This window comes from Gymnodraco acuticeps, unplaced genomic scaffold (assembly GCF_902827175.1).
Source record: "Gymnodraco acuticeps unplaced genomic scaffold, fGymAcu1.1, whole genome shotgun sequence".
NCBI lineage: Eukaryota > Metazoa > Chordata > Actinopteri > Perciformes > Bathydraconidae > Gymnodraco > Gymnodraco acuticeps.
The window spans coordinates 1,959,368-1,981,360 of record NW_022992336.1 but is presented as its reverse complement, the minus strand read 5'-3'; the positions used below and the strand labels follow the sequence as shown (position 1 = coordinate 1,981,360).

Genomic DNA, 21,993 nt, shown 5'->3' with positions numbered 1-21,993 from the left:
AAGTCAATATAACGTCATAATACATCTATGTTGTCATTCTTATTTCAGCCACTAGATGTCGCCCATTATCTACAACCGTTTAACTTTTCAATATTTATCCCATGCTTATGTATACATAGTAAAACGTTTGCGTCAAAAAAAAGTATTGCTAACGTAATTCAATATTGTGCTTGTATCATGCACCCTTAGTCCACATTGTCAGAATAAATTGTTCTACGGTTAGAATAGTCATTACTTCTTATTCAGTTTGGCTTGTCTTTTTCACTCACAGCTCACCTATGCGTCTCCCATCACCATGAAGCATGGAGTCAAGTCAAACTGAAAAATAGCGCAAGTATCGCGGGTATTCCTTCAAAATAAAAGCAACAACACGCCCGTAAACGTGTATTAAAACAAGTTTTAAGACGAGCTGGTCGTTTAAGATTATGTTCTATCTGAAATGATGTACACGTTCACAACGTTGTATTTTTTTATTGGGATGTCATGTTTCGTGTACTATATTTTCAAAATAATGATAAACTAATATTACTAACTTGAGCTTTTGCTGATTTCAAATATATATCACATGATTTTAGGTGTAAAAAAAAGAGAAGAAGACGACTTTAAAATATTCCAATTTATCACGTGCTTTATTTTGGTGTAAAATACTCAACCGGAAGTGCATGCTTTTCTTTATGCAGGTAGGTAGGCTTGGCGGTAATTTCTCGTCTTGTTTTCTCTCTCTCAGTCAGTGTTGAGAAGGCAGTAGGAGCACCAGTGAGTGTCGGCATTTACCTGTCAATATACGGAATAACATTACCAGTCTAACATTGGGAATATTTATATTTTCGACTAGCAAACTGCAAAAGAGCATCTTCACGGTCCAGCCATGGGCATGAGCTTGGCAGAGAGAGGGGGATTTAAATGTCTCTTTCGTCCCAGCAGCTTCTTTTGATTTCAAGTAAACGGTGCAACCGAGCAGAACCGAGCTGTGTTTCTTTGCACATTCCACCGATACGAAAGTTGTTGTGAGTCGGTTAAGTCACTGCAGCAGCTTTACATAGGTGGTTTATTTCGTTTTTGTTTATATTTTGGGAGTATTTGCTTTTCCTGGAGAGCGGAGGTGGAGAAGTGAAAGCGGCTCACCGAGTCGGGACTGACCGCTGGAGTTAGTCCTGAAAATGGAGGCTGTTATCGAGAAGGAATGCAGCGCTTTTGGAGGACTTTTCCAAACTGTTATCGGAGACATGAAGGTAGGCCAGAAGACATTTACAACACAAGTAATGTTATCTGAGATCCTTTAAGTGACGTGCGAAAACTTTCACTGCCAGTTACTTCCCAAACATCTGTCTAATGTCGTAAATGTGGATTACCGTTTGAGTCAGCTAATCAATGTGTGTTAGGTCAACCAACAGTTAGCTTTCTGAACCCGACTGAAATATGCATCAATCTTCTTATTGAAACATTTCGTTATAACTTAAAGTCGACAGAATGTAGTGGTCTAAAGTGGAAAAGTTGGGTTATTAGCTCAAATTATGGTTATGATAAGTAGTCCATAACTTTTCTACACATCTGCACAGCCCTCCACTTTAAAATATATTCTACTGTTATATATTGCCATATATTCATTGTAGCTAACTACGTTTTTTAGTTCATTTTTGTGTATTTATATTTAGTGTAAACACTTTTCTTTATTCTTTTTTAATGTAACATTTGTTTTTAAACATTTTTAAATAATCATTATATGTATTTGTTCTCTCTTTCTCCTCATTTCTTTGTTTATGTTTGCACCACCATACGTCAAAGCAATTTCCTTTGATGTGTAAACGTACTGGCATTAAACTGGATTCTAACACGAAAGTGCTCCTTAACCTGCCTGTATATTAACATAACTATGTACGTTTTTGTTTTTGTGGTGGCTAGCTAAATTATAAATAATATTTGACTGCACTCAAATGTTTCCTCCCATTTTATTGTATTAAAAAAATTAGTCAATTTTACGTCAATGTGTTCCAGTTTAGCCTGAAGCTGCAGCCAACATTGGATAAAGGCTAAATAGGGCAATCTTCAGTCTTAAAGCTAAGGCATATTATTTTTGATGTAATCTCTTACAGCTTGGTCAACGAGACTTAGCAATTTCCCAGCTGTTGTACTTGACTGAAGGAATTCCGTGAATGTAGCTGTCAGGGTAAAAAAAATAACCCTTAAGGTCTGAAGGCTTTGACATGGGAGGTCAAATGGACACATATCGGGTCTATTGAAGTCATAAAGTTTGTTATGAATACTGCTCAGATATTCAGCACTTCTCAGAGGCCCATGTCTCACTTCACCAGGTAGTTCATGGCTCCCCTGTCTTTTTACTGCCATACAATCTAGTGGAAACATTCCATTGCGAAATTAGTTTTGTCTGTACTCATTTCCAGTGATGTTTTTGTCTTTTAGAGCGCTACAGATGGAGTTATGTACTCAAAAAATAAGGTAAAGCTCACTAAACCTAAGCTGTCAACACAAGCAGTAAGACATGATATGAGAAATGCAGAGAAAGCTGCCAGTGTTTGATATCTGTGGCAGAGCATCAGGGAGAGCTGGTGGTAGGAGATTTAAAATAAGTGATGTAAGGGAAATTCAAGAGGCAAAAACGAGTTACCATAGTTGGAGAGAGTTGAGTTGTTTGTTGGGTGTAATGTTTGACATCATAACATGACATTCCTCAGACCCCTGACAGTAGTGGCACATTAGTGACAAACATGAGCTCATGCGATATGCATCACATTATCTGGTGGTGTCGAAGAGAGTTGCATTAGGCCACTTGTTCTCTGTGATGGTTTTGATAGAAGGCTCTTCTAAACTATTTTCAGCCCAGGACCTGAATTGAGTAAATGTAGAGTCCCTCTGGAAACCAGGCTCATTAAACCATGTATTAGTGCTCTTATTGTGTGGGGATCGTTCCAAAAGAGGCCTGTGACCCATTTTAAAACCTATTATATGCAGGACATTACAGTATGTCCTATAACTTCAATCCGATTCCCTCAGGTCCACTGGCAACAAGAAGGAAAAACATGTGTTTAGGGGTGACATGCGTAACTGGCTTGCATGTATGGGAAAGCCTACACCTTGGTTAGCTCTGTTTAGCCCTGCAGGGGAGGTGAGGCATCAGTATGGCCTCTTGTCGATTAAACTGTTAGGTAACTGTGGGAATAGTGACATCTTTAGTGATGTTTGTATCATTCATGTTTCTGTTTTCTGTTCCCCTTACAGAGCAGCTACCCTATCTGGGAGGACTTTATCACAAAGGCCGGCAAACTGCAGTCGCAGCTCAGGTGAGACCGTCTTTATGTTTACATTAAACACAATTGTATGTTTCTGTATTTTTTTGATAAATGAAACACAAACTATTAAGATATTACTTCTCATATTTGCATAACAGTAACTGAAAGAAACTTCTATTAATAAGCATTTTCTTTAGCCAATTTCTCCGAAATGTTACGCTAAATGTCAATTGTAATTTGACAATACACATTTTGGATCACTAACTAAAACTGTTCCTGGCTAGAGTGACTCCTCTTTGACTGTAGCATAACATCTCTGATATCCCAAAATAACCCTCAAACACAAAAAAATTCAAGTATTTTTCTGCATTTTATGCCCTTTTGTGTTGGATGTCAGTGTCAATTCCGTGTTGAATAAGTTTTAAGTGGCCATTTATCCTTACACTAACAAGCAATGACAGTCGACATAAAAAGCCTAATCTCTTAACAATACTTTCCAGGGGGGCATTATGTGTCCCTCTACCCCATTTAGTCTTCTTAAGCCTGATTTAATTTGTGTTTCTACCGCTGTAAATTTGCACACCTCCTGCCAAAATTATTCCAAGTCATCTGCTAACAATGGATGCCAATCCCAGCCACCTCCCCTAGTTGGTTTTAAGTGGCCACGTGTCAGGAGACAAACACCTTATGACAGCTGGAATAAAAGCTTATTGTCCTGCAAGTACTGTAAATATGGATGTCCTGTGGTCTAAATGATTCTCTGATTAACAATGCATGACAGTTCTCTAGCCATTTAAGTGTCCACGTGTCCTGAGACAGACCGTCAGTGACAGGTGCATAAAGGCTCAGGGACTCAACAATACTTTCCAGGGGCCACTCACTGTCCCATTCTTCCATTTGTTTCAGTATTAAGGCTGATTAATGGTGATATGTTATTCAAGTGTCTCCATCATTCAGGGGTTAAATATGTGACCCTGCCATGCTACAGCTCAGGGGAGTATTTGTGGCCTTGTTGCTAATGACTGGCTCTTTGGCAATAGGATGTCTGTGTGTCTGGGCCAGGATAAAAGAACAATTCCACCTGTCATCTTTGACCTACTTATTTGATGGCAATACACCCCCTTCCTACCCAGAAAAGAGAAATACCTTATTTACAGGAAGAGTTAAGTGTCATTCAGAGAAAGACGACCGTATTATAATATTTTAGGCTAGCTTGTTTCCTGATGAAGCTTAACTTACGCCCTGCTCCAGGCAGCAGTGGTTGTGGCATATGGTTGGCTATAGCAATCCCCTTGCTGCTGTAGCTCTAATAAGGGTGTGCTATCTGGGCTTTGCTCGCTATGACCCACAAATAAAGCTTTAAAGACCTTCTCCAGCCACTTAAACTTGGCTAAACTAGCCCTTTAGACTACAGCATAACCCCCCATACCCAAGGACCTCTGTAATCTGCTTGGGGACCAGGCTACATAGAAGGATACACACACACACACACACACACACACACACACACACACACACACACACACACACACACACACACACACACACACACACACACACACACACACACACACACACCACACACACACACACACACACCACACACACACACACACACACACACACACCACACACACACACACACACACACACCACACACACACACACACACCACACACACACACACACACACACACACACACACACACACACATACACACACATACACACACACACACATACACACACATTAAATCACAAACACACCCACCTTCCCTCCACGGCCTGGATAAGTGACTAGCCAGCAGTGGTAGCGGCATGTCTGTGTGTGTAATGACGTCCTGAGGCACACTGCTCTGTAATTTAGACCCTCTGCGCCCCTCTCAACTAGGAAATCAACCAATTACAGTGCTGGGCCTGTTCTGTCATTTTTTTTTGGTCCAAATATGGTGTTTTTTTCCTGGCCATTCTGGTTTTGAGCAGCCATCACGTGCACACACACACACACACACACACACACACACACACACACACACACGCGCACACACACGCACAGAACAGCTTTGAAGAAAGAGGGCAGGGTGGAATATAGGCTAGCTGATTTCTAATCACAGTCCTCTTTCAACTTGAGTGTTTGGTGTCTCATGGTTGTTGCAGCTGTGTCAGAGCTATGCCTCCCTCCTATTGCTTCTGAGGTTTTTTTGTGAAAAAAGACCACCTCAAAAACTTCAAATTCATCGTATGAGCTCTATGGTTAAACAATTTAATTTGTCTCATGGAGGAGCCCTTTAATATGTAGTTTGATAGACGGATACATACAGTACAGACATATGTACATATACAAACTTGCTTAACACATGCTCAAAGGACTTATCTCTGTCATGAGTCTTTGTATGATGTGTCAAACAAGTAGTGTTAAACACAACCTCTTTCTATGATTCCTATTTACTACAGTCACATTCCAGGCTCAGTTGTGCTAAGAATAGATGGGAGCAGCAGTGCTGAATGTATCATTGTCAGGGAGAGCTACGCCAGGGTCTTTGGGGAGTTTAGATTGGCTCGGCCAGGGCCTTGTGGAATAGATATGTTAGTCGTTTGTCTTGACTCCCGGACAGGGGCGTGTGCAGATTTGAAGGCCAATGGTAGCACTCGGAGCACTGTACGGAGCGGCAGAAATGCTTTTTTTTATTTAAATGTCAACACAAATCTTGAGGCTTTTTTGCTTACTGTCTGAGCTTAAATGAATACCTGATAATATTAATTATTAGTCACTGTCAACTGAGCCGGAAATGTTTTGTTTGGTTGATTTTTCAATAACGATTATTTCACAATTCTTGGCAATGTCGCATTTAACTTTCGATGACTGGATCCACTTAAAGTAGGCTGTACGGCCACGCAAACCTGTTTTTGATTAATACATTAAACTTGACTGAACAAGACCCGGCTGCTAGTGCACGTAAAATAAAATCCACAGACCAGTGTATATAAGGTATAAATGAGTGGAGACGGATATCAGTTGGAGGTTGCTCTGGTGGCCGCAGTGGGCTTTAAATAGAAAGGAATCTGTGTGTGCCTGCGCGTATGTTTCTTTTTCCACATGCAGGACACACCCTTGGATCTTCTGGTCAGCTCTGCAACAACACAGCCCTTATTAGCCAATATTTTAGGAAGTTTTTGAGTGACAAAGGAAGTTCCTTAATTTACTTAATACTAAGGCTTGCCTGTCAAATGAATGTAGAAGAATATTAAGGCCTGTAATTCAGTTTTGGGTCAGTGTTGTTTACCAGTTATGTTCTCTTTTTCCTTTTGTTCATGCTTTGTAGAAGGCCCTTCTAAGATGTTAACTCCATAAAGTGACTGATAACTTTAACAGACTTGAGTTGGTTTAGATTTAGAAAATACTTCTCAACTCAGCATTATGAACATCTTCTAAGAACAATTTTAATCCATAGAGTATTTTAAATATTTGATCATGCTAAAAAATACTCGGTAATATCAGAAAACAGACAGATATGCAATGGTGTTAAAATACACCTTACATATCCATCTGCAAGTCAAAGTTGAGAGGTGCCAGCAGCCTGTTCTCAGCTGGTGTTTTTCCCACTTGTTAAAGCTACCTGTCTGGTGTGTTTATGGAAACTCACAGGTTGTGTTCTGATGGTTTTCTGTCAGCCCTTCAAAGATAAGAGGTGTTAACAAATTAAGCTTTGCACGGAGCTTAGACAAACATGCTTATTCTGGCATGATTTATGGGTATGTTGTCTCTATTCATGGGATCAGATATTGCATAAAAGCATGTACACACACTAAGAGCGTCATCTCCACACCTGTGATGTTAATCATGAGGCTGGTTGCTTCTGGAGAAGGTGAGTCAGTATTTTCCAGTTAACTAGTCATCTGGCCTGCCAATGAGGCAACATGTTGCCAGCTAGCAAAGTAACTAGTCAGCTAGTTTACCAGCAAGTATGAGTAAAACTGAGAGTAATCTTTCACCAAGCATCCACTTCTTTTTTAAATGACCACTCGAATCTTGACCTTTCTTTAGTCTTCAGCATTATTTTATACTGCAATTTGTGAATACTGTGTGGTTAACCACACACGATAAAAAGCAGGTATGAGTTGGGAATTTCCCATAAGCCCTTTTTCCATTTGAGTCTGAACAGGGTAGATCCCACATTGATCCCTTCATTGACCTGTAAGTGCGGCAAACTGGGCTCAGGACTGCTGAGCCTGGACAGATTCCAGCGGTCTCTAAGTAATCAAAGAGACATTCCTCACACAGCGGGGCACGTTTAAGTTTGAACTTACTCACACGCTCACAATACATACAGACACTATCATTCATACTTAAGTGTTCAAATTACCAGGATGTAAACTTCATAATCTAACATTTGTACACATTTAGTTTGTGCATGCCTGCGCAGAAGGTGTTTATCTCTCTCTACCGAGTCAAAGAAGATCTGATAAGTTTATCATCTCATTTCTTTCGTTGCTTGCCAACACTTGTATGTCATTGCTGTTGTTGATCAGCCACTTGTGTTCACGTAACCTTTGACTGATTTGAAGTACCTCTACTGCTAATTAGTTTCTCCTTTATTTATTAAAAAACATGGTATTGTAAATTGTTTCATATCAGTAAAGTCAGTGGGATTTTCATACTAAACCTCTCTTTTCTCTCCAGGGCGACGGTGGTTGCTGTGGCGGCTTTCCTCGATGCCTTTCAGAAAGTGGCCGACCTGGCTACCAACTCACGTGGTATGAATAAACTCATGTATTTATAGGCTTGAGTGTATAAACAGTGGTCTTCTACGGCAGAACTATCCCTTGACTCTCAAAGGAAACTGTGTAATTTCCACTCTTAGTAGCACGGTGCTTCCAGGGTTAAATCAGTTAACCCACTGTTGTCTGGGCACCTATGTGTCAGTATGTCTGTCTGTGTAGCCCCACTGTGCAAGTCCAGTCTTTCACCCCACTGTGCTGAGAAGTTGTTTGCTTTATCGTATGGGTAGTAAATCCGTCACCATGCTGTTTGAAGCTCTGCTGCTGGCTTTGTCTTCGACCTCTACCCCCTTTCTTCCCCTGCGTCCTGCCCCCCACCTCTGCTACATCTGGACTCTCCTGCAGAGTCGGTTTCATCTCATTAAGAGAGGGGAAGAGAGAGTGAGAGCTCTCATCCCTCTCTGGCTTTGACACCTCTGTCTCCACTCCATACTACTAATACTATTAATAGGAACTGAGACGGGCACACACATTCATCACCTTGCTCACTGCGGAGACAAAAAGAGAGGGGGGAGAAAGATTGGGGTGTACAGGGAGTCATCATTCTTTCTCTCCCCCTCGGTCCAAATGTTTTCTGCAAAGGAATCCGAGTCAGTCAGCCGAAGAGCGTTGCGTCACCTTTCATCACGCTCCCTCCTCGTTCTCTTTACATTATTGTATCTTCACTAAGCAGTATCACATGACGCTCTTATCATGAGGTCGTGCTCCGGTGCTCAGGCTTCGCTGTTCACCTGAGCTCCTCAGCATAGAGGCAAGGATAATGTGTTATAATGTTGCTGACACACTGCTATCTCTATCACAGATGGATAACATGTCCAAATGATAATCGTGCCATAATGAGTCCTAATTACCTCGGATATATTTTCCGTCAGGCTTCAGTTGTATATCTTTGCGCATTCCTAAAATGTTTATAAAAGCCATATACCTCCTGTATAGGGTCTAATGAGGGCCCCACTGCTAATGCCTGTAAGCCTTTCATTTTGCTTATACCTTTTCTTAATAATGCTTTGACAGCATAATAATGTATCATCATGTATTTTTATTTTTATTTTAAATATTGTAATTTGGAAAAAACTACCAGTTCAGTACCCTTCAGCTTAATTTACTTTGGAAGTAGCTCAAATATCCAGAGAAAGGACACATTGTGGCTACTGTTTTAAAGGAAGCGTAACCTAGATCTCACAGTAAGGCCTTTTTATGTTGTGTTAGGTGAGTGAGTGTTTTTGGCTTTCTTGTTTGAACTTGTGATGTATTGAGCTCACTCAAGGGCCTATAAACAGTTCCTAGAAGCAAAGGAGAGTAAGACTGAAAGAATGTTTTTCTCATTACCTCTAAAGTTAACCTATTTTTAAAGATACTAGCAATATAGTTGTCGGTGGTTTGTGGTCTCGAGAGGTTTCAATAATTGGATAGGAGGTTAGGTCAGCCCACACAGCGGCACATTATATATGTTTGAAAGAAATATGTAATAACTTCATCTGTGTAATGTACTGTCGACTCATCAGTGCTCTGTTGAATCGCACTGTACAATAATGCACATGTGATGGACCTCTAGACATGCCCGGGGTCCCCGCCTCTACTCTGTGAAGATCAGCTTACTGTATTGTTCACCTACAAAGCAGAAGAGCAAAGTATGTTTTCTAAAGACGTGTGTGTGTGTGTGTGTGTGTGTGTGTGTGTGGTGTGTGTGTGTGTGTGTGTGTGTGTGTGTGTGTGTGTGTGTGTGTGTGTGTGTGTGTGTGTGTGTGTGTGTGTTGTGTGTGTGTGTGTGTGTGTGTGTGTGGTGTGTGTGTGTGGTGTGTGTGTGTGTGTGTGTGTGTGTGTGTGTGTGTGTGGTGTGTGTGTGTGTGTGTGTGTGTGTGGTGTGTGTGTGTGGGTGTGTGTGTGTGTGTGTGTGTGTGTGTGTGTGTGTGTGTGTTTGTTTGTGTGGTGTGTGTGTGTGTGTGTGTGTGTGTGTGTGTGTGTGTTGTGTGTGGTGTGTGTGTGTGTGTTGTGTGTGTGTGTGTGTGTGTGTGTGTGTGTGTGTGTGTGTGTGTGTGTGTCTTTGTCTTTGATGTTAAAGACCATGGGCATGTCTTTGTGTCTAGATCAGATATAGTACTGACTGAAAAACAAAAACATTTACTCATCATGATTAGCCAGAGACTTTTTATATCTTTCTCCATCTTCTTACCCTCCTGTGTGTCTTCAAGTCCTAACCTGTTTACTACAGAAATCACCATAGTAACACCATGGAAAGCAGGTGTTTGTGAATCAGAGGTGTTTGGTAAGGGGCTTAATTGAGCTTAAAGGAAACAGCCCTTCTGCACCCTACCACCACAGCATAGAGACCGCCAACTTGTAATGTTCTTATATAATGATAAGGCGAGGCACACAAACAAAGAGTTACCCAGAGATGTGGCGGTGCATGTTTTAAAAGGCGCCAAGTCTCCTAATCAGGAGAACAAAGCTTCCAGACGCCTTTGAAAATGGCTACTGTTATATTGCCTTGTAGATATTGGCAGTGATGATGGTCATAAAGGGTGATCACTAGACTCTGCAGACTTTGATATGTGACAGCACTTTTCGTATTAGTGTAACACTGAAGCAGCATAATCAGAAGCTTGAAAGACACTTGCAAGGGAGGGAGGCAAAGCTTGATCCTCAACTGCAATGTTTGAAGGTTCATCTATGTTAAAATGTGCATATGTGGAAACATTGGATAAGGCTTTTTTTGTTAAACATTCAGTGGGTGAACGTTTTATCAAAGAACACTAACCGTATTTGATTTGTTAGGCTTTTGCTCCAGAACCAAGTCAAATGTTGAGACACTGGTGGCTGTCTGTTTACCTCACCAGGAGTTGTGTAATTTTCATCATAGGTTAAATATGTGTTAACAAAACAACAACCCATCTCAACTCTTCTCAATGATGTCATTAAATTCAGTCTGTTAAGATGCACGGAGATAACGGGAAAACAACTCATTCGCCCAAGACTTCCCTTTGAATTTATAAATACCTTAAGGCAATGGGTCGGCAACAGGGCGCCCGTGGGCCATTGTTTGGCCCGCCAGCAATAATATTTGGCCCGTAATTTTGAGAATCAAAAATAAAATATTATTTTGATTATTATTATTCACATCAGGGTTTCCCGTTAGCCGCCGATATATCGGCCGCCGGTCATTAAATCGGCCGATATTCACTCTTAATAGTTTGATCGGTGCTCTCTATAAAGGGCCGATCAGGAGAGCTGGATCTGATCGATATGGACATAAACGCGAGTGAAGTGTAACCGGGACGGAAGAGAGAGATCAGATCAGCTGCTGAGTCTAATGTAGACAGCAGCTCTGCATGATCACCCCTGAAGCCCCGCCCTCTAGAGGAGAGAGAGAGAGAGAGAGAGAAGAGAGAGAGAGGAGGTGAGAGGAAGGAGAGAGAGAGGAGAGAGAGAGATAAGAGACTCCCGTGTTATTATTCAAAGTTATTGTAAACTTTTGAATAATGTACTTCATCTACAAGTAGTTTGTTTGAATGTAATCATTTTGTTGTTTGTGGAATCATTTATGGAAAAATGAATCTGAACTTTTCGATCTGTAACGATTATAAACTGAAGCAATATAAAAATGACTCCCATTAACTGAGTTTTAAACATCAGCATATCTGCTCATAGTCCGGTGATTACCTGCTAACGGAAACTTTGCTACACAACTCTTATTATTATTATTGAAACATGACCGGTAAGTTTCAAATTTGTCAAAATAAATTCTGTCCCTCCCTCCGCTTACATTCATAATGTCAGCGGAGGGAGGGGAAGCGGCGCTGTGGAAGAGCAGAGTGGCGAGGGAGAGCTGTCATCTTCCCTTTTCAAGCTTCAAACATGTATTTATCGTGTGATTTTGGAAATAAAAATGTCATATTCTGAAAGCCAAGACTTTGTTTATTTAAAATCAAACAAAACACCCGATCCCCAAAAAACTATTTTTTTACGCAAATCCACGTTTATTTTGAAATGAGCCGTTGCGACTTCCGACTGATTTCGATAGAGCGGGTCACATATGGCAAATGTGTGGTTGTGGGGAACCAGGTCAATTAAAGTACTTATTTAACTATTAAATACATTGAGTTTGAGTGAAATACTTGGTTACTGATTAATTTAGGTTATAATAGCCTATATTAAATTGCAAAGCAAAACATGCTGTAATTGATTTATTTTGTCCTTTGGTATTTTTTAAAGGTTTTCAAACTGAAAGAATCCTAATGTGTCTTTGAAAAGTTGAAATAAAGAAAAGGAAAAAGGATTCGAGTTGTCCATGCGTTGCCTCTCAAATGGAAAAACACTCAAATAAATGCCAAAAACCCAGAGAACTTGACAATACTTATCAGAATAAAAGTATGTTAAATAACACTGCTACCTAGTTAATAACTCTACTTTACTCAGTGGAGGCTCGTCCATTGAGGAAAGGGAGGACCATCCTCCCTAACATTTCAGAGAAAAATAAACTTTGAAGAGAACAATAAATACACCTCATTTAAAAGATAAGTCTGTTAAAATACAGATAATAGCCCTGGCTTTGGGACTGAAATGGGGCTAGAGAGGACGAGCCTCCCTTTGGGAGGGTCTAGCCAGAGGCTCTGTATTGGGCGCCTATATCATCAGTGAACCAATCAGCGGATCTGACTGCGCATCAGAGTCTTGATGGGGAGGGTTATCAGCGATAGAGTTTTTTCTGAACCGGGGAATAGGGGCGCTGCGCCCTCTTACCAAAATCAATTCCTTGAATTAGGCTTTGATTATGTTCTGGCCCGCCATCTTGTGGCTCAGCAAAAAATTGGCCCACGGCCAAACTTACTTGCCTACCCCTGCCTTAAGGCTTTTCACCAATTTGTTTTGATATCTTTCTTTCAAGAATAAATAGTTCCACTTCCACCAACATCAGTGTTGAGAGGCTGTTTGAATGACTCTGTTAGACCTGCTCAGTGGATGTTTGTTATATTCAAATACAGTTTATCCCAATGACATCCTTGATGTTGTTCATATTGAAGCATATCTCATCCATCCATTCAAGTGAATCTAGCTAAAGAAATGTACCTTAAACATTGTGAAAAAGCATTTCTCTCTTTTACTCTTCCTTTGGTAAAATAGCCTAAAATCCAACTTCATAAAAAATGTTTTTGAATCTAAACATTAATGCAAATGTTTTTTTTTTAAACATACGCATGTAGATTTAGTAAATATTTACTGTCATTAACATAGTTAGTTTAATGTAAAACACAGAGGATGTTAAACAGTCTTTTAGTTCATGCTCATTGATGCTCTCACCACGGCTGTGTTGTAAAAACCTTTTACTGAGTTTTGGAAACGGCCCAGTTAGTTTGTAGCATCATATCAGATGTTTCATGCTGTTTGTTTTTTCATTTGTGAGTTATTTGAACTTATTTAGGAAAACCAGATGCGAGACTAAACAGAGGAGAAAGATTTAGAAAAAGTTGGACACCGGGCCAGTTTTTGACGAACATGGACCAGCACTCAATTGTAGTAAGGGTTAGAATAGGAATGAGGATTTAGATGCAAGAATGAGTATTAGCAAACTCTCCGAGTGCCTCTCTTTATAGTCAAGAATTGTAACAGTGAAGTCCTGTATTACTGGTTTACAGTTGAGTGAAATCAAAATAACTGGAATGCCAAGTGGAGAAAGATTGAATAAAAGAGAGAAAGACTTAAGACTCTACAGACAAAGCCTTTCTTTTCCTCTGTTGTGCTCAAGTATTCAGTGTATTGGAGAGATGGTGAACTCGGATACAGCAGACTGGGTTTGACACGTTGGTCGATCATATAAATACGTACAGGATCATTTGTATAGATTCAAATGATAATGGTCGGAGAGCTACTCATAAACAAAGATGTTCACACACCTCTACACATTGAACTGCACTCATTAGACACGTACATGTACAGCCATCCGGACAGAGGATTAGCAGAAAGCACCTGTTTGGTTGTGCTCTGTAGGATTTGGACCTCCTCTGTGCACAAAGGGCTCACTTTGCTTTGTAGTCTCAGTCTGATGAAGTACATTGAAGCTGCCTCTCGTTTATACTTGTATTCCAGATGTGTTTTGAACTTCAGCTCAATGTGTCTGCATAGTTTTTATTTTTCAAGTTTACTCTATCAGGGTTGTACTATTTCATACGGATTCCATTTGTAAAATAACACTGCCCTTTTCCCTTTGTTTCCTGAGTCATATCCCTGTGGACATTATTCACCCACTTGTTTGTTTTCTGCCTTCCTCTTTTGTCTTGCAGCTTTGTTTGTTTTAGCCGTAGGTGCAGAGTATGGACAGCTTAGCGTTGGCTAGTCCATGTACTTTCAAAATGGACCAGAGCATTTTAGGTATGGTCTAAAGCCCTGATTCTCCCACAACAAGTTCCTAAGAAGTGACCTGAGTTCACTTTGAACACTGGTTAATCATTAAGAAAGTTTACCATACACACCAGCTCCAAACCGCTGAATTGTGTTTGTGCTGTGAAGCAGGAAACTAACATAAACACGGATAAATGGGAAAAAAACAATAAATGATCTTATAAACTCAATGTAAAACATTTGCGAGAGACTAAAAGTTGTGTTTACAATGTGTTGACCTTACTTTGTCTTAATCGGTGACCCTTGACAGAAGCTTATATCACATCTAAAATGTTGTTGGTTCGCTGTCTTCACAATAATCGTTTTCACTCATTCACTAATTTAATTAAAAATAATATAAAAAGATATTGTTTGTCGGTCACAATAAGAGGGTTATCTTACTTCTCTCTTATTTTGTCACTTATTGCAGACTTTCCTTCTCTCTTTTTCCATGGATCGCCTTTTCATTGACCTTCATTACACTTTGACCCCTTGTCTTTTTTCTCACAGTTCTAGTTAGTTTTTAACCTTGAACCAGCACACACATCTAAACAACGTTACATCAGACACACGCCTGTATTCATTTTCTGATGCCACTAACCCACAGAGTGCTGAGAAGCAGTGTGACCGTGTTTGCTCTAATGGGTCTATTTGATTTAAACTCATGTGTGCCACATCAACGTTAATGATTAAACATGTTTTGGGTCTGACTTGATACAAGTGATCAGGCCACATTGAACAATGTCCAAGAGACTGATAAATAAGCAGTTACCAAGAGGTGTCAACGAAATGGCCGTAGGGGAGAAATGTGATGCTCCAATATTTAGTTATCTCCAAACTCAATAAGCTTTCAGTGGAAGCTCCTATGATTTAAACACAACACTATTCTTGTTCCAGCCTCTCATGACTTCTCTACATAGCGTTCAATTTCAAAATGGAAAAAGTTCAAAGTGACTAATTTACCTTAATATTTCACAATTATTAAGAAGAGTCGGAGCATATCCTTAACAATAGCTTTAGTTGTGGTGCACGCAATAATGGTTTAATTAGAAGGAAAGAAATAAAGACATGCTTGAAGCACTGGATTAGTTAAACTTGATTAGTTAATGTTATGAAGTTAAATGAGTAGAATGGCTCACATTGATTCAGATCACATTCGGTCCATAATCTCTTTACTTTTTTATCACCTTCCCAAATTTGGCTTCTTGGCTGTTTATAAGTAGCCCGTGTGGAGAGCCCTCTAAAATCCAACAAGTTGTTTTTCTGCATGAGAGCTCAGTTGTTTTCAGAGAATCATGCTGTTTCTAAAATACAACCATTTCTTTCCACCATGTCCCATGCTAGGTTACGATGCAGTGTAGAAAACAATTAATGATGGATCTATTGAAGTACAGGCTGCAACTTTAAGTAGAAGAAAAGTACATGCTGCATACTTTTCATTAAGTACTTCTGCTTTCCAACAAACACACTTAAGATTGTGTACAATTATTGCGTAAGGCCATGCTGGTAACTTTGAACATGACTTGATATTTTGTAATCTTCAGTTCAGCTCTTTTTCAGCTGTAGGCTAAGACAAAACCAGAAAGTCTCAACTATGTTTTCTCCCTCTGAAACCATGAAACTGCACTAGTCATTGGTGAAGAATGAGACAAAGGCCTTTTGAGTCCATGAGGAGAGTGACAGGGAGAGAACAGAGGAGGCAGAGGAATAATCCGTTCTCTTGTTTCACCAAGCGCCATTTCATTTTCCATGTAGATCCCCTCTTTCCCTCTGATTTGCATCAAATTATTCTTCCATCATAGTTTCCTTCTGGGTATAATGGGTGTGTGTCTGGGTCTGTTTCTGTGCCTGCGTAATCATCTTTTTTTAGCTTGTGTGTTCATAACAGTAGAACAGTGCTACCTATTTGTGGTATTCCATTCAGCTAGTGAGTGCAAAAGTGATTTTGCTTACACTCAAAGTAACAGCTGACGGCAACCAGGCTGCATATGGAGATGAAGTCATTCGATACAAGGAGAGCAAATAAGGAGAGCAGATGTTAAAAATAACACACAAATGCAATTTTGACCCTTTGCAAGAATTACATATTTTGAACTAAAAACAGAAGGATTAATAATACATAAGAAAATATTCTCAGTGGCTGTAAACTTTGAAGGAAAGGAATATTTTGACCTTATTAAGGTTACCAGACTCTGCCTTTTCTTGGGAGACGGAGCAAGTTTTACGATACTAAATACTATGTCTTGTTAGAGGCTTCCTTTGACCACTATTTAAACCCTTGAGTCTGACCCTGAAAGCCACTGTTCTTGCTTTATTGAATGTATAAAAAACGTTCACATACAATTAATGCAACACCCTATTTCTCACCACAACCATAGCATAATAGTTTGTTCACACAGATGTAAAAATAACCAAGCCTGTGTCGCATGTTGGCTGGCAGCTGTCAGGACACCGTCTGTGCATGTAGAGTGAGTATTTGTGTGTGTTCTTATACAGTATGTTACCATGTCTATGTGTGTGTGTATAATCTAATCCCAGTGGCTCTGTCAGCAGCTTCAGTGTTGAGTCTGCTTGAACATGCCTGACTCTGTCGAGATGAAATAGACACCTGCCACACAGCTAGCATGTAGAAGCCTGTTGGACCTATTTGGACCTCAAAAGGTTATTAAGTTGTGCAGACATGTTCTTAGAGCCCATAATTACTAGAATCCCATGTCGTTATTGAGATTGTTATGAGCAGGAGAAATTAATCATAAACAGAGCATTACATCACATTCAACACTTCCATATCACTAGAATTGTGAATACATGGTAAATACATGGCTCCTCATTTGTATTTAAAATGTAATGTTGAAATCATGTTAAACATTTCTTTTTTTAATAAGCTGTTTTAGCACAGCTACTTTTAACTTTGTAGCCTACAAGAAGAAAACCTACTTATAGGTCTCCATAGACCTCGTTTTCCCAAGGATTCCAAGTGAGGCATCTTATTGTCCTGATGTAGACGTCTACTGTGTTATTGTTATGCCCTTTATGAGTATGATAAACCGGTACTACTGTCTGTCTGGATGAATGCCAGCTATCGTTGTCAATGATGCACTGGCAGTCCTGTTGTCATTATTACAATATTTGCTGTTATCAATCCATACTTCCTTTATTACAACACTTTCCGTTCTGTTATTTGACTCACCTCTTATTCACTTGAACCTGTGGTGAAAATAAACGCCAATAGAACGTTGACTTGAAAAAGCCCATTATAGCCCAAAGCCTTTATAACACTTGTATGATTAGTCTCAGTAGACATTGAGAGGCTGAGGATGGGGGTTTGGATTTGATATGCTTATAGTGAAGCACTGGTTGCTTTGCTCGATCACAGATCAAGGCAGGTTGACAGGTTGAGATGATTTTGGCAAGTTCTCTCATTGCCCAATATTTTCCAGGTTGCTTTGAGAAAAAATAGCTGTGCTACATACTTCTGACCTTGATGCACTGCCTAGCTTCAGCCCATTGTATAACCTCTCCCATTTACTTCAATGGCTCCCCTCCTTATGGAATAGCTTAGTTCCACTGAGGCCCCGGTGTGCCTACAATGAGTTCAGCACACGGAAATAACTTCCAATTTAGAGTTGTGTAGGTTCTACATGTTGAACTATCTGCAGTGTACTTTTGTATCCGTTTTACCCCAACATGTCTCTGAAACTGAAAAAAGATCAACTACAGAATAGCGATACAAACATATTGCATACATAGTTGTCCATGCTGTGTTTAGCCGATGTTAGGGGTAAGTGGGGCAGTAAAGATGTCTCTATAGATTTACCTTCTGCTATTTGAAGTCATCTGGTAATGCACTTGGTGCCTCAGTTAATGCAGGGTAGAAGCTGTCACAACTGTTGTCTATTATCTATGCCTGTCACTATTAAAGCCATGGATAACATATTCACATTATATCTTCCTTTTTAACTTTTAAATTCAGGTAGTTGATGATTGAGTGTATTAAGATATAGGATAGCAGTCGGTGTACACATGAACTACAAACTGTAGATCTATGTTATCTTTGAGTCTGAATTAGTTCTATGGGAGTACAAAATCAGACACGTGTTGACTGTTGTGTGTGTGTGCAGGGATTTGAGCTTGTGGGAGCTGTGTGTACATACTGGCAAACACATGCTACACATATTCTTGTGTGTATGTGTGAGTGTGTCCTGGTTGTTTCTCAATGAGGTCTCTGCTCCCTCTTTCTCATCCCCTTGTACTGAGTGACGCTGAGCCATAATTACTGTGAACTAGCACAGATCCAGCCTATTTTAGTTCAAATTAATCCAGACTGAAATTAGAAAGTAAAACACTCTTTTGAGCTGCTCACAGGAACACTTGATGATCCTCCAAATGTCACCTGGATGCAGATTTACTGTTACTTGAATGCCTCCAAGACAAAAGTATAGATGTCGGTTAAGTGATCACAGCCACATTGGCATTCAAATCCAAAACTAGAATGCTCTGAACTTGAGACTTTTGTGGAACAGACATCAGTCTTATTCGGTCTGTATTTTGCTCATTTCTCTAAGCCGGCTCTGTTTGCTGTGCCATGGACAGAGCCCCATACAGCTCGGCACAAAAAAAATCAGGCCCTTTCCTCTCTCCCCCTCTCAGTTCATGGCTTGGCCTCTTTAGATCCTGAACTAGCCCACTGTCTCAATGCCCTATGTGACAGGGCTCTGTCCCCGTTTCCAGTTTCAGTCCAAGACCAGCCTGGGTGTGCCCGTTTCCTGCCCTCTGTCCAGCACATACCTAGATCCCATCCCCTGGACCAGCTCCATGCTCAATCCAGCCTCTGTTCTCTCACCCTGACCATACCCTGGGAATCTTACAGATCACTGGAACCAGCAATTAAATCAGTTAATGGGTCAAATACACAAGGTCACAAATAGACTCACAGACTAATTCAAGCTTGCACACCCTTGTGTGCACATGCACACATATAAATACACAAGTATAGTTTCAACTATACAGACTCAAATGTTTAATAATCTCTGCCCTCTAACACTCATATACAATAGACTCCTCAGGCTTTTTCTAGGGCTGGTCTTTCTTTCTGCTGTTAAACTCTTTTGTCACATCTCATGGTAGACTTGGTAGTCTTGCCATTTGCTTTGCTCTATAAAACACATTAACAGAAAATACAACAGTCTTTGAAGTGTTTAGCCACAACCATCTGGTTTATTACAAACATCTGCCCATTGAAATGTAAAATTCAGTGCTCTTGTCATCGAGTTAGAGGACACACATTTGTGAGTGTATGTTATGCTGTGTATGTGTGGATAATAGGACACAGGACACTCTGTCTTCAAAACAGACAGAGAATGTATGTGTTTGCGTGACACAGGGGAGAGCAGTTCAATCACCTTTTGAGTATGTTTGACCCAGAAAAGGATCGGAGTCCTCCGTGTAATTGACTATGCTTGCATGCAATGTGTGTCCACACAAGTGTCTGGGTGTTAGCGCTGTTTGTGTTTAAACATAAACCCGGTTAGACCAGTGTGCTTGGGATTTGGAACATCTGACATGCATGCAAAACCACCTTTTGGCAAATGAGCTTCAGACTATTGTTTTTCTTAGGTGGTTTAGTGTCATTCAAAGCAAGAAAGTTACCAAATTGATAATCCTTTTGAGTGACGTTTTCTTTCAGACTTATATTTGATTTCAGTGGTTTCTGTTGTCTCCTCTTTGGTTAATACGAAAACTGAAATTGGTGGCCTTGCAAAAGATGTTTCAGGTATTGTACATGTAAATAAAAACAACAGTAGGGAGCCAAGTTCATGTTGGTTGTGTGCACCTGCTTACCCTATTCCTTTCTTGTTGGACAATTTCATCTCAGTTGATTTCACTAAACGTTCACCACTTTATTAAGGTTAAAACCTGGGCTGATGACAGATTCTCCGTCCTATGTGACTGTGTTCCTGAGAAACTGGGCGCAACCAAGCTAGCCTGGACACGAGTTTCTTCAAACACACAAGTGTTGTGAGTGTTTGTGTGTAATTGGATCCATCTGTGGACTGTGAGTGCACGTACTAATTTGTTTAGCATTTGTGTCTAGCTCACAAATGTAAATGTTGTCACTGTGTTAATTCTAGGTTTCTCTGTCTGTAAAAGTTAACACTGAACACATTAACACTCGACCACATCCCAGCAGCCAGGCAGGCTGTAGCCCAACACAGTCTGCTTTTGTTCTATACCATGCACACACTCTTAGAGACTCTCACTGGGTTTCATAGAGATGGTAACGCTTACAGTCAGAGCTCTGCCCTCCCGTACTCCTGGTTAGAGTACCAGCACTGTCTACAGAGGAATAATCCCACATAATCAGAAGAACTTTGTGTCTGAATACTTTGGCTCAATATGCAGTGATTTTAAATGTAAGCAGTCCCTTCAGTGACAACAAATGAATAGCATGTAACTTGTTTCCCGTTTGCCCTTTGATAAGTATTCAAAAATCATTTGAAATTGCCTCTATGCTGTCATCTTTCTCTTCCGTCATCTCTAACCTTAGTTGTTCCTGACTTTGTTCCCTCTCTTTCTCCACCTCCTCCTCTCCTTTGCACACGGTCACCTCCTGTCAGAGACCCTGCTGTTGAGACCAGGTGCATGAACAGACATTTTGTGACAGCAACACCAAACTTCCTTTTTGTTTATCATCAGGAACTTTCTGCTCAATTGAATCTCACCAAGGAGAGAGAGAAAGGATGGATGGAGGGATGTAGAGATAAAGGGCATTAGGAAGTAACAATAATAGGAGGTATGGCTGTGTGCTCAGAGTATCCAGTATTTAATGATTTGTACTTGAGAATAGACTGCAACAGTTACACATTTGCATAGATACTCAAAGATAAAAACATGCATGCACACACACAGTGGGATACCATCATCAGCTTGTTGTAGTGTAGCTGGGCGGCTTAGCCATCTGCTTCAACGTCACTATCGAAGGTGATTCAGTCCTTCCCAGTCAGTCACCGGAACAGCTTTTTATTCTTATTTATTATTTTATAATCAAGATAGGTGACCTTAAACTGTGCAGGATATTCCTGTTTGCAATACTTTTAAGCTAAATGAATTCAGTGAATGTGTTGTAAAATGTGCTGATGGACCATGCCTCTCTTTCAAAAGATTCAAATGGTGTGAGTTTATGTCTTAGTGTGTGAGATAGTACTGCCATTGTATTGGTTGATAGATGGATAAGTAATGGTTTGGTTAAGTCCATTCAAGTTACTCAGTCAGCGAGTTGACTCAGTGAGCTCTCAGTGTCTGGATTGTTCCCTATCGTCCCATAGACACTTCATAAAACACTCAGAATGAATGATGTATTTGTGTGTGTGCGGGGCGGGTAGATGGATATGGGGTGACATCAGGGTGGAGAATGTCCCCTAACTCTTTGACAGTATAGAGGGCTCTTACACAAGCACAGCCGTTCAAACGCATGCAGGCATGCAAAGGCGCAGACACACACATGGTAGATGTAATCTGGTGGTCATTATTGCAAACAAGGCAGTGTTGTACTGACAAACAGTTCAGTCTCTCCAGTGTGTGTCTGGTCTAA

General features: G+C 40.3%; 1 protein-coding gene across 13 annotated transcripts in view; it reads left to right on the top strand.

Moving 5' to 3' along the window:
• Nucleotides 1–709: 709 nt before the first annotated feature.
• LOC117541445 (protein MTSS 1-like) overlaps nucleotides 710–21,993 on the top strand; it is a 50,923-nt gene continuing 29,639 nt past the window's right edge. For 6 of the 13 annotated variants that reach the window (XM_034208591.1, XM_034208601.1, XM_034208599.1 and 3 more), the window contains exons 1-4: nucleotides 710–1,232; nucleotides 2,422–2,457; nucleotides 3,238–3,299; nucleotides 7,930–8,003. In XM_034208591.1, coding sequence (XP_034064482.1) covers nucleotides 1,161–1,232; nucleotides 2,422–2,457; nucleotides 3,238–3,299; nucleotides 7,930–8,003 — 244 coding nt within the window. In that variant the 5' untranslated portion in view covers nucleotides 710–1,160. The remainder of the gene's footprint in view (nucleotides 1,233–2,421; nucleotides 2,458–3,237; nucleotides 3,300–7,929; nucleotides 8,004–21,993) is intronic. The other 7 variants (XM_034208594.1, XM_034208600.1, XM_034208602.1 and 4 more) reach the window with 2 other exon arrangements.